At 60.6% G+C, this 12,927-nt stretch overlaps 1 protein-coding gene across 1 annotated transcript; it reads left to right on the top strand.

Moving 5' to 3' along the window:
- Window positions 1–697: 697 nt before the first annotated feature.
- Window positions 698–6,891, top strand: PSMF1 (proteasome inhibitor subunit 1). Its single transcript, XM_026057017.1, has 6 exons — window positions 698–888; window positions 1,559–1,641; window positions 2,542–2,727; window positions 4,246–4,299; window positions 6,341–6,499; window positions 6,648–6,891. The coding sequence occupies exons 1-6, from the start codon at window positions 856–858 to the stop codon at window positions 6,697–6,699; spliced, it is 567 nt and encodes a 188-aa protein (XP_025912802.1). The 5' UTR covers window positions 698–855; the 3' UTR covers window positions 6,700–6,891.
- The last annotated feature ends 6,036 nt before the right edge of the window (window positions 6,892–12,927 follow it).

Raw genomic sequence — 12,927 nt, 5'->3', positions numbered from 1 at the left:
GGGGGTCCCAGTGCTAGGGGAGGGTCCCAGTGCTCGGGGGGCACCAGTGCTCACTGGGGGGGTCCTCAGTGTTCAGGAGGGGTCTTGGTGCTCGGGGGGGACCCAGTGCTCAGGGGGCTTCTGGTGCTGGGGGGGGGTCTCAGTTCTCGGTGGGGGGGACCCAGTGCAGTACTCCCAGGAGGAGCCCTCAGTGCAGGGGGGTCCCTGGGTTGGGGGGCTGGTGTGGTGCTGGCGGGGGTCCCATGCTGGGGGCACCCGGTGCGGGGCTGGGGACAGGCAGTGGCCAGGGTGCAGGGCGCTGTCCCAGCTGAGAAACACCCGGGTGGCCAGGGAGGGGACAGCCGGTGGCAGTACCCCCCCCCCCCCCCGGCAGCGACCACCCTGGGGCTGGCGCAATGGGGTGACATTTCCTTGGGCGGCTGCATCCCACGCTGGGGGGTCGAGAGGTGCCGGGCTGCAAAGAGCATCGTCCCCCCATCTGCGTCTTCTCGGTTGGCAAAGGGTGGTTGTGTCCCCTCCTGCTCCRGCGCAGGGGGCCGTGGGGGGCAGGCAGGCCCTGTGCACTGGCGATCGGGCCCTGCTCCCGCAGTCGAGCCCTTGAAGGCACGGAGGGATCCCTGCAGGAAGCCTAGATCTCCTCCCAGATCCCTCCACGCGGCCAGGACAGGTTTCCCTGGCCCTGCAGCAATTTGGGCCGGTGGTCAGGGTCTCAGCAGCGTGTCCGTCTTCTTGCAGCCAGGTCCTGATGAAAGGAAGTCAGAACTGCTGCCAGCCGGCTGGCAGGCCAACAAGGAGCTGTATACGCTGCGGTACAAGTCCACGGACGATTCCCGCGAGCTGCTGCTGAAGGCAATCATGGTGGAAGACAGCATGATCCTCAATGTCATGGTGAGCATCAGGGCTGGTCCCTGCAGGCTTTGTGGTCCTCCCGGTGCAGCAGTCACTGTCATCCAAAATGCCCTGGGTGCAAGGAACAGCAGGGCCTATTTTTAAAATGTTTTGCTTCTACTTGTTAGACCTTGCGGCAGCATTTGTTCCTCATTTGTCCCGACCGTGGAGTTCGCATGGGGCAGACCCAGTGGCTGTAAAGCAATAAGTTGTGATCTGCAAACCTGCCTGTGTAGTGGCGCATGTGGCTGCTCAAGTATCAGCTGCATCAGGACAGGGATGCAGTTTGCTTTGCACACACTGGCCCAGGAGCTGCCCCTTTTGTGCCCTTTTCCAGGTCAGGATGTGTGTCCAGATCCTGGATCCTTGCCCTGTCCCTACTGAGCACCTGCCCAGGGATTTTTTGCCCCATGCCRTGGCCCCAGGCTGTGGCACAGGATTTCTGTCTTTGACCCTTTACAGCCCAGGCTGGGGGAGCCAGCAGGGAGCCTCGCTGGGCACTGGAGTTCGTTTGCTCCTGGGATTCAGGCACTGCACAGTGATGTGGGCAGGCATCAGGCGAGCCCCATTCCTTGTGTGTCCCGAGACCTCGCCTGTGGTCACACCTGCTCCCTCCCTCATTCCCGATTCTGCCTGGCTGCTGACTCCCTGTTTCACCTCTCCTTTGTAGGATCGCAGCTCTCAGAAGGTGGCAGATGTGACCTTGACGGTGGCCGATTACATCAACCCTGAGCACCTGGACGATTTCCACAAGTAATCTCCATCTCCAGCATTTTACGCAGGAGAAAATGTCCCGTTGGCATGGGGAGAGGGGACAGGTGGGAACAGAGAGCACATGAGGAGGAGGCTGGAGGACTCTCCTCTCCAGGACAAACCCAGGGCATGTCGGCCAGCCCTGAAAGGCAGCCAGCTTTCCCTCCCCGCCTCTGAGCTGTTGGCAGGAAAGAGATTTAGGGGTCTGTAGTCTTTTGGGTCAGAGCCCAGGGGAGAGCTACCCCCCTGGGAACAGGCCCTGGCCAGCCCAGCGCTTTTATTTCCAGAGCACTGACTGCCTGTCCGTGCTGGGTGAACACTGCCTGAGGGTGATGACAGCTTCAACCAGCCCCAGACACCACGGTCCAGACGGCGTGCCAGCCTGTCTGCCCATTTTTTCCCTCTCCCTTGTCCTTTTTGAACCTGGTGGTTGCTTCCCGCCTGCGTTCACAGCGACAGCGTGCCAGAGAGCTCGTTCCTCGTGCCATGCGGCTGGGTAGGGGGGACGGTGCTGCGCCCTTCTGCTGAGGGGGAGGCTGCAGGGTGGACACAGGCCTTTATAGACACCAGGGAATCCACAGGGAAGCAAGACACGCTGCCACATCCTCTCCTTTCCTCCAAAGCAGACTTGATTGGGCTGTGGCCACAGCACAAGGGGTCCCCCTGGGCTGGATGGCACTTCTGCCCTCTCGAATGGGCCTTGGTGCCGCTGCACGCTCTTCCTCTTCCCTTCCTGTCCCCTCCATGCTGCCAGCTGGGGACACAGCATGCATGTGCCAGAGTTGTTATGCACGCATCCATCCCCTTGCGACCCCTCTCAAAGCTCCTCACGGTCAGCACCCTTGCAGCCGTGGGTGCTCTGGCCTCCCCAGCCCACAGCCTCTCCTCTCCTCCCTGCAGGGTGTACAAGAACACCGAGGAGCTGAAGACGAGGATTGCTTCGGGCATCATTGCCCCCTTTGGGGCCCCCACAGAAAAGGCCAAAAAGGAGCCCCAGGCTGAGAAGAAGGATCCTGCCTTCCCCCGGGACTACGACCCTCTCAGGGTCCCTCCCCGGCAGCCGGCAGGCACAAGAGAGCCGTCCTGGTGAGTAAAGAGCGGGCAGCTGCTCCCTGTCCTCCATTAGATGGGACGTGGTCCTGGTCTCTCTAAATTCCATGTCTGCTCCCTCCCTGTTGGAGATCTCCATCTTGCACGTGTGGGATGGGGAGTGAAGGGGATCCAGGCCTTCCCAGCCAGTTCCAGGCTCACTGGCCGCCTGCCTTGGTTTAATTTTAAGCTGCTCTTTGAGGGAAGGCCTGTTCAGGAGCTGTCTGTTGGTTCAACGCTCCTCCAGCACTGCCTGGGGATTTAGCTGGAGACCCGCCAACGCAGGAGGGACAGGGCGGAGTGCAGGGCCTGGGGGAAGGTGTGGGATGGGAGGAGAGAGGCCTTGCTCAGCGCTGGCTGAGGGACCGTCAGGGCTCTAGCAGCTGGCAGAGAAGGGACGGCAGTGGGAAAGGCAGCGCTGTCACAGGGCTGAGCAGCCTCCAGGAGGGAARCGAGGGCTCCGGGTGCCAGTTCGGGCCATGGGCTCTGGCAGAGCTGCGGGGACTGTGCTCACAGCAGAGAGGGAGAGGGGGTGTGGTGGGTGCAAAGCTCTCTGCCTCGCACCATCCCCCTGGCTGGAGCTTGGGGCAAGGCAAGGAGGTGTGCGGCCCCGTGCCGGGGAACAGAGACCTCTTCTTGCATCCCCTTTGAAACCCTTTGCTGGCAAAGCCGAAGCAAGGGGACATRCTACACTCACTTCACCGTCCCTGGTCCCTTTGTGCCCAGCCGTCCCTCGTACTTGGCAGGCAGGTTCCCTCAAGCTCTAATCCCCTTTGGCTAGAAGTCGGAGGCACCACAGCGGCTCTGCGTCCCTGGGGGACTGGCCGTGGCTCCTGTCCTGCGTGTCGCCCCATGTTCCTTTAACCCCGTTGCTGTTCACCAGTGCTCAGGGCCGCTCAGGGTGCCAGATACTCCCCAGGGAGGCGCAGGGTGCCCGTGGGCAGACAGGCTGGGGCTAGACCTGGCTCTGAAACCGCGTCGCTGGCACATGTTATTGGCAAGGAGACAGACGTGACAGCTGGCTGCAGGCTCCCCGCCCCGGCGTCCTCGCGCTCCTGGAAGCGGGGCTGTCTTTGTGTAGCTGGCTGGGAGGTGGTGGAGAGCCTGGCCTAGGCCGGCGCTGCGCGGGGAGCCCCTGGCATGGAAACGGATAGCTCCCACCCAGAGCAGTGGGAACAGTAGGGCACCCTTGATCTCAGCAAGCTTCCCACAAGCCTGCCACGCACGCTGGCGTCCACACCCGGCTGCACCCCAGAGCAGAGAACGCCGTGTCCTAGGCACGGAGTGGGTTCTCCTAATGCCAGCCTGTTCACACGGGAGCCCTCGGTCACCCAGAGTCCCTTGGATTTGCGGTGTGGGCTGCAGTGTGGAGCCAGCGCTCTTGCGGTGGAGAAGCACGCACAGCAAACACGCTGGCTGCGCTGCCCTGTCGACGTTTGCGTGCTCCTTCCCTCTAGCTCCGTGTGGCCCGTCTCTCCCCTCGGCCAAAATCTCGCTCACTGTCTTGTGTTTCAGGCCTTCCCCCATGGGCCCCTTCTCTGTTGGTGGGGAAGACCTGGATCCTTTGGGGTGAGTACGGCTGGGAGAGGTGGTGCTTCGCCTGCCTGGGGAGCATGTCCCCGCTCTGCCCTCGCTGCGGGTGGGGGTGGCTGGGGACCTTCCCTGCAATAGCTGAAAGCTGCCCGGGTCAGGCATCYCGTGAAGTGTCTCCAAGTGCAGACTGTAATGAGACAGTTACTGTGTGTAAATTGCAAGGGACCAATTGACAGTTGCTAAACCTCAATATGGTTCTAATATCGTAATAAGATCCTGTCTCTTGCATAGATGATAGGTTGCAATCTGTGTCTGTTTAATAATCAGCTTGTATTCATTTAAAATGCAGTAATTCCTTCAGTCAATCAAAGYTGAATACATCGTTAAGTGAATGTAAGCCTCTAATATAAAATGTTACCAGCTGCTGTGTCTGCAGCCCAGCAGTCTGTAGAAGGGGAGGCTTAAATCTGAGCCCACAGATTCTCAAGTCCYGGTTGCGAACCTCCAGGCTGTCTGAGGCACTTGAGAGCAGGRATGCTGGAGGGAGCCTGGGCAGAGGCAGGGCTGTCTGGAGGAGCGCTCTACACGCAYCTCTCTCTCTGGGTCTTTGGTTTGGTTGGGGAAGGAGAACCTGTCATTTTCCATTCCCATTAAAAGCACATAGTCAGACAAAAAACAGCTCTTGGAATCATTGCAGAGCATCCCGCGGCCCATGGGAGTCCTGTTTGGAACTGCTGTCCTATGGGGATCACATTTTTTCCCTCTTGCAAGATAGTTCTCCAAGGGTTTGGCTAGAAAAGGGCCAGCTAAAAATGTCCTGCCCTGCTGGAACGAGAGGCCTGGAGTCTGGGTGGCTGGAAGGAAACCTGATAGCACAAGGAGAGGGGTTTCAGTTGTGGGGGAACCCTGTTTCTCTAACTGCCTGCAGCCCTTCACCAGAAGTTTCTCTGTAAAGGACAAAAAAGATTGTAAATGGAAGCAGATTTGTGCGCTGACACCTGCCAGAGCCGGGGCTGGAGACGCAGACTCCCAGGCATATGCTTGTGGGGCTGGGCTGTCCCGGGGCGCTTTGGGCAGCCAGCCTGGCGTAATGGAACTCATTAGCACGGCTGTTAATGACTTGCATGATGGTAGCGGTGTCCAGAGGCTCCAGCCGAATTTGCACAAAGCCGACCATGAAGAATGGCACTCGCAGCATGGGGCAGCTCCGAGGAGCCGCTGCGGCCAGCAAATGACTTCCAGGCAGTTCTTTGGAAAGGCTGTGGGAGCCGCGGCCGGGCCTGCGAGCTCTTGCAACACTGTGCAGGGGCAGGATGTAACACTCGCCCAGGGAGAGCAGAGAGCGGAGACGGCATTGCGAGCCGGTGTCCGACGGTTCCCCCGGAGCACGGTCAGCAGGCAGCCAGGGAACTTACCCAGCCATTGCCGATCCCCTAAATCAGGGCAGCTCCTTGCAGGAACCGGAGGAGGAGGGAAGTTGCTGTTCCAGCCTGTTCTCCCGGCAGCTGAGGGAAACCCAGGTGTCTGTTTTGTCCTTGGCACTGTGGAAAGCAAGTGGGGCAGGCGGAGCAGAGGGCTGCTGTTTTCCCGTGCATGTTTCCAGCTGGACTTTGGTGTTTGCTGACGTGACAGTGCCCTGGCTTGGGCGTGCRTGCTACAGCCATAGGGCTGCCGCCTCGGCACGATGTTGAGCGTGATGTTGAGCCACGATTCGCATCCCGCCTCTGACCGTGTGTTGTGGGCAGGCCTGCAGGGCTGTGATAACCGCCGCTAGGAGCAAGGCGTAATGCGTTCGGGTTGCCTCCCGCGGCAGACAGCAGCCACCTTGGGGACGAGGATCTGCCGTGCACCAGCGCTCCTTCGCGCACGCGCACCTGTGAAGGGCTCTTTGCCTTGTTGCCGTGCGCTTGTCTTGCTGGGTTGTCCTGGCGCATGTTCGATGTGTTAGATCCCATGCACTCCGTGTGGCGTGTCTCGGTTTAATCCCGGATTCCTGCTGACCGGCATTCCTGCAGCAGAGTCTGGACCAGGGCGGCTGCTTGCTCCTCCCTCACCTTTCTGCCTTTCTTCTCCCCAGAGGTCGGGGTGGAGGAATGATCGTTGATCCTCTCAGATCTGGGTTCCCACGGCCTGGCCTAGACCCATCTGCAGGTCTCCCAAGCCGGCTTCCCCCAGGAGCAGTTCCACCAGGTGCCAGATTTGACCCCTTTGGTCCGTTAGGGGCCAACACATCCGGGTAGGTATTTGGGCATGCCTGTGCAGCCCCTGCGGTGAGGGCGACAGCCTGCTCTTCACAGTCTAGCCCTCCATCTCCTGGCTCATCCCTGTTGCTGAGGGCCTGAGCTCTCCCTCCTGATTTAACTCTGCTCTAAATTCCTTTCCAGGCCAAATCCAGACCACCTTCCCCCTCCAGGCTATGAGGACATGTTCATGTGAGGCGTCTGGCACATGGTTTCTCAGCTGGCTTCAGTGAGAAAAATTTCCTGAGAAGCAGAAATACTTTCACGCCGTCGCTCAGCTGTTTGGTGGACTTCAATCTTTCCAACAGTGTTTTTCCTCTCCCCACACGGGGTGACCCATGTTTCCGACGAGCTATAAAGGTTTCCATATGTGTTGAACAGAAGAGGAGACAGTAGGTTTATCTTGTTTCTTTTCGTACTACTCTGAAGGTCCCCAGCCATTTGCGCTTGGCTGAAATGCRCCTGCCGTGGACCAGACGGCAGCGCGGGGTGCGGAGCGGCGCTCCGAGAGTTGCCCGGGTCGTTAGGAGCTTTCCTCCTCTGCCTCTCCAGGGCGGCACCGCTTTTGCCACTGGGGTAATGCAAGCGGTTGTGGCTAAGGATGGAGCTGGCCTCTTGCCGCCTCCACGCTGAGGAGCTGCAATAGCCTTGCTGAAGGTAGCAGCCCGAACGGGCTCCCAGCGATGGTTTCTCTCACGTTCTTTCTCCCTCTGAGCCCTTCCAGTGAGCCAAGCGAAGGGCTGACGGCAGGAAGGGCTGGCAGCCCCTCCTGCGGGGTGGCCGCGGGCAGACCGCCAGCACCGGCTGAGATCAGCTTCCACGTGGCTGTGCCCGTGGCCCCTATGGCCACTGGGTTTAAAGGGAACCAACAGCAAAGCCTTAAATTTACATGAGAGGAGACGTAAGAGACCTATGTAATTCCTGGCCCCACCTTGCGCCCTCTCTTCCCTGTAGTCCTGTTGTTTTCCATCCCCAGGGTGCCAGCGAAACCCCCACAGACAGGCAGTGGCACAAGGGCTGTCCGTCGGCACCACGGCGAGGCTGGGCTGGAAGAGGGTGCTCATTACCTGCGCGACCTGCCGTGGCTGGTGTTGGCTCTCTGGGCTTGGCCGTGCCGAGTCGCTCGGCAGAGCTGAGCCCAGCGCAGACCCGGGGCCGTTTCGGCGGTGCACGGAAAGGAGTCGCTCAGCTGTGGGATTTGCTTTGCGAAAGGGGTTTGCAGGAACGCGCGTCCCTGCGATTAGTCGCATTGCACAAGGCCGGTGTCTGCCAGGGTGGTTCTCCCCTCCGGGCTGTGCCCAGCTGGATTCGCGCTGCCGCGTCCCAAGCAGCGCGGAGGGGCAGGGCGAGGGCGGGAGCCTCCCGGGCGGCTGGAGGGACGGGATGAGCTCTGCGTAGCCCAGGCCCCTWAGCTCTTTCTGAACCCCCTCCCTTTCCCATGGCTCCCCCAGCGCCAGTGAGTTTCGGGGCTGCGACTTGTCTGTTTTGTCCGGGGGTCGTGTTGTTTTTTCTTCTCRTGGTCTGAYTTTTGTTWTTTKTTTTTTGAAGGATGTTCATGAGTTTAAAATAAAAACCTGATAACATGCGGTGTTRGCGCTTGGTGGGGGTGGCCAGGCGGCAGCCCCCTTCTCGCTGCCTGCGGGAAGCAAAACCCTGAAGGTGCCCTTGGGCTCCTGCRACGACGGGAGCACCGCTCCCGCCTTGCTCCGCCCCAGCTGCTCCCGCCGTCTCCGGCACGGCACGGAGGATTCACGCTGCGAACCAGCTTTGTACCGTCCCCCGAGCTGCAGCACTTTTCCAAGACAATGTAACTGTATTAAGAAAATTAAGTCGAGAGCAGCCCGGCTTTGGCGCTGGCTACGCTGCTTGCGGTAATTGGCTCTCCGGGGTATTGAGTGCTGTCGTTACGCTGCGCGCAGCGGCGCAGACATAAATAAAAAGGGGGAAGCAATCCCCTTTGTCTGTCTCTTTTCCCCAGGAGCTTTTCCCTTTTAAACTCCTTTGCCTACAAACGCAGCTAATAACAGCTGAATTTACAGCCTCRGCGACCTTGGGCTGCGCGCAGACGGGAGCAGGGAGGACCGGGGGGGAGAAATCCCGTGCTGGGGCCGGCTCGAGCGTGCAAGCGAGGGGTCTGCTGTGTCCCCGCAGCCTGTGCCGCACCGGCTCGGTGCCTTGCACCCTGTCCGCTCCATCCCGCGAYGGGATGTAGCAGCCCTGCTGCGTGTCTGTGAGGCCAGCAGGCACTTTTCACTGGATAATCCCGCCTGGAAACCCGCAGGTGGCCGGYGGGCAATGCCCATGGCCTGGGCAGGCACAGCAGCTGCTGTTGTAGCGCAGGTGGGACGGGGAGGGGGACCCGGCAGAGCCCCCTGCTCCGGCTGCGCCCGCTCCGCAGCTCACCCCAGGGAGACCCAGCATCGCGGGGTGGCCAGCAGGGCTGGGCCGAGCCGGCCCTACGGCTTTGCCCCGGGAGAAGGGCAAGGAGAGGCTCCTGCCACAGCTGCGCTCGGCCAGGAGGCAGCAGGAGCAGCTCTTGCCAACGCAAGGCTTGATCCTGCCGAGCACCTCCCCTTCCCAGGGAAGCCGGGGGAACCAAGGCTGCTCGGGATCCCATGATGTTGTCCTACCACCGTGGATTTCAGAAGAGAAATCTCCCTTTATTCAGCAGGGCCATGGGGACGCACGGAGCCGCAGCGGCTGCCGCAGGGGTCCTGGTTGGAGATCACAGCATGGGAACACGTGGCAGGACGCGACAGCTCGGAGCCRAACCTGTTCCGTGCCCCCGGAGCGGCCCAGCTCGCCCTGCAGCTGCCAGTGTCCCCAGCACCTTGCACCAAGCCCAAACCTCCCCGCTGCAGCCGGCTCGGGAGCTTTGGCCTTATCAGACGCGGGCTCCTCTGCAGGAGGCAGCTGCTTGCTGCCGCCTGAATTAATCATGTGCCGCAACCTTTCTGGAGGGAGAGACACAGCTGGCTTTGATGGGGCTAATTAAAGCGAGCTGGTGCCGGGAGAGGCTGGGCTGAGGCCTGATAAACAATCTTTTGTCTGCGGCACCCGGCCCCAGYGGGCTCCGGGTGCCGTGCAGCTGGGGGAGCAGGTGGGAAAGGAGACRTCTTAAAAGAGGACAAGTGCCCTGCGTTAAGGCATGGTCACAGCGGTGTTGCAGGGCTTGTGCCCAGGCTTTGGGCCTCCCGGGAGGCTACGAGTCTGCTCTCCAGGAAGGAAAGGTCAGGGGAGGTGAGGATCCTCCTCTCCGGGTTGGAAAAAGCTGGGGGGCAGGAGACTCCTCAAAATCCCTGTGGCTCACTCAGTATCCAAGGGCAGAGGCCTGGCGGGGATGAACCGCAGCAGTCTGGAGCAGACCCCTCGCCCTGTTTGCAGGGCTGCTGGCTGGGGAGAAACCCCTTTTCCCAAGCGCAGTCGGGAGAGCAGCTGCCTCTGCTGCGCGTTTGTACAGCGCCGAGCGCGGGGGCCACGGTCGCGGCCGGGCTGCAGGGAGGGTCCAGCAGCCCTGTCCCAGCTGGGGCCTTGCTGCTGCTAAAGCAAATGCCTGGAAGTGTTAACGTGCCAAGGAGCAAATTAAGCAGCGCACCTTGAGATGACTTCACGGGGGGGCTGTAAAGAGAGGCTGAGCTGGCTGGGCTGTTGGCAATGGTCTGGGATCCCTGGAAGGGCTTCGGCCATCCGCCTTCCCGCCCCGTCCCCGAGCACGGTTGGTGCTGCTGACCCCCCCCTGCAGATGATGCTCCGGCCCCAGGATCCCGCAGCAGTGAGCAGGAAACCGCTTGCGGCCCCAGCGACCGTCGCATCCCGTCCCATCGTGCCCCATCTCTGCTCCCCGCTCGCTCCGGGGCAGCGGCGACTTCCCCCTCCCTGGGGCAGCTGCCACCCTGGGAATTTGGGTGACTTCAGCAGGTCTGAGGAAGATGATGGCAATCAAGACTAGCTCACCACCGTCGAGGACACGGGAGAGGCGGCGCCCGCTCGGCGGGTCGCTGCCAGCGCCCTGGCACGCGGGGAAAGATGCTGGCGCGCGCCTGCTCCAACGGCTGCCCGCAGGCAGAGGTGTCCCCAGAGCCTCGGGGGAGCGGGGGGACGAGGACGTGCTGGCAGCAGGGTGCATCGCCCTTGGACCGCGTTGCCCAGGCAGATTTTCCTCGCCGCTCTACACTATTTTTAAACATTTCCTAAATACCCCTTTGCCCGCTGTTCAGCTGCTTATAGCCGTGAGCTGGCTGCGCTGCTTCCCTCCGCCATCGCCCGAGCGAGATGAAGACATCGCCAGGCCGAGCGCAAACCGATGCGAAGTGAAAACACGGGTGAAGTCGGCTGCGGCGAGGGCAGAGCCGCCCCGGCGGCCGTTCGTCCCGCTGGGAGCTGGGCGCTTGGCTGCACCGCCGAAGGCTTCGCACGGATCCCGCCTTACCCTCTGCCCGCACCCAGCGGCGGCGTTGTATGAAATCACTCTCCAGTCCCAGAGACTTTGATGGTGGAGCCTCTTTAATGGAATTCCTTTCTCAATACGCTTCATTCACCTTAAATATTTATATTTCAATCAGGAGGGTTTTTTTTCCCTCCAAATCCTCCAGGCCCTTCTTAAGGGATAATACATTAACACACTGACAAAGCGATGACAGCCTCGTTCCATTAACGTCTGTTAAGCAGCCTCGCGCCATAGCACGAAAGGATATTTCCTACACTCGCACAAAGCAAGAGTTCGGCAGATGTAACCTCCTAATGGGTTCAGCCTTTCATCATCTAAAGACCCCTTCCATCTTTTTTAAAGCAAGAAAAAATTGATGAGGATGAGATGATTTTCTTCCCGTAGTGGGTTTCCTCTGAACCAGGCTTGCAGCACCGGCCAGCACCAAGAGTTGCTCGAGGGACTTTCCATCCCCGGGGGGAGGCTACTTGCTAATGAAGGCGCCCGCTGGAGCGGCCCTTGATTCCCGTGCCGGGTCCCGCTGAGCCCCTTCGTCCCGGAGACGCAGGGCTGCTCGGTGCGCAGGTGCCGCCAGGGAGACCGGTGCGTTTCAACCCCGGCCCTGCCGCCCCGGGGAAACGTGCCTGGGCTCCGTGGCTGCGGGCAGGAGCCGCTCCGTGGCCCCGCGGGAGAGCGGACGAGCATGGGAGGCCCCTCAGGTCCTTCCCGGGGACCCTCTAATAAACAGGAATGCGGATGGGAGGTGCCGGCGCGGGGTCCTGACGGCAACGGGACGAATGGGCTGCAAAGCATCGGAAAAGAAGAACGGGCAGCCGAGCACCGAAAGTGCGGAGCAGGCTGCAGACCCGGTGGGTGGCGGGATGCTGTGGAAGCCCTGAAATAAAACCTGAGCCAGGCAGTCGCACCGCACGTGGAAATGACTTTCCTCTCTTGCTGGCTGTCTAGAGAAATTTGTTTCCGCCTGAATACATCTAAAGCACGTGATTTATGGAATGGATTAAAAACTGGTCGCGGTTCAYGACGAAGGCCACCTTTTGTTGATCTGCATTTTCTTAGGGGATAATTATTTCCCTTTCTCAGCATCCTGCTCGTACCGATTTTTCTTTCCGCAGAACGTTGTGCTTTAATGATGCTTCATGTTTAATTCCCGAGATGCAATTTCACCTTCATGCTGCAGACAAGGACTGTTGTGATCAGCACAAAGACTCACACTCAGGCACCCCGATGGGGCAGAGCTGCTTATTTAAAAGGGGAAAAGAAAACCCACATTTTTTTCACAGCTTTGTGAATTATTCTCTCTGCTCTGGCCAGAGCACTGAGATCTTTGAGGAGGATGTTCTGGGACTGCTGGCGGGAGCGTGTCCAGGCCTTCGTCCCGCTTGCCGGCGCGGGGCAGGGCTGGAGGAGGTCCGTCCCCCGGCGCGGCTGGCCATCGCGCTCTGCCAGGAGCCATGAAAGCACCAATTCTACGCCACGCTGTTTTACAAGAAACTATTGCTTGAAAAAAAAAAAGTCACTGGCAGCAGAAAATTAGAAGCTACATCCCAAAACGGAGCCACCAGCCCTGTGCGGTCGGTCAGGAGCTCGGGCTGCGCTTCCCATCCAGGCCGCGCCGGGCCGGGCCTCGGCCCCCGGAGGCAGTGATCATCCGTGGCACGGAAATCCCGTGGGCATCTTGAAGGCGACGTCCCTCCGGTGCTGGTGGTAGGACCCCCGTCCCGGGAAGGGCTGAGCGGGGCGTCTGAAGGCTGCGTCACCCCAGTGCACATGGGTAGGTCCCCCGTCCGGGACAGGCTGAGTGGGGACTCCAAACACTGCGTCGCCCCGGTGCATGCGGGAATGAACCTCCTCCGGGAAGGGGCCGGGCGGCGAGCGGGGTGTCTGAAGGCTGCGCTGCCCTGGTGCACGCAGGGAGGACCCCCATCCGGGAAGGGTCCGGGGGGTGCACGCAGCCACGACTCCTGTCCGGGAAGGGTC

This window comes from Apteryx rowi, unplaced genomic scaffold, assembly GCF_003343035.1.
Source record: "Apteryx rowi isolate R43461 unplaced genomic scaffold, aptRow1 scaffold_0, whole genome shotgun sequence".
NCBI classification, from domain to species: Eukaryota; Metazoa; Chordata; class Aves; order Apterygiformes; family Apterygidae; genus Apteryx; species Apteryx rowi.
The sequence above is the reverse complement of the archived record's forward strand: the minus strand, read 5'-3'. Positions and strand labels throughout refer to the sequence as shown.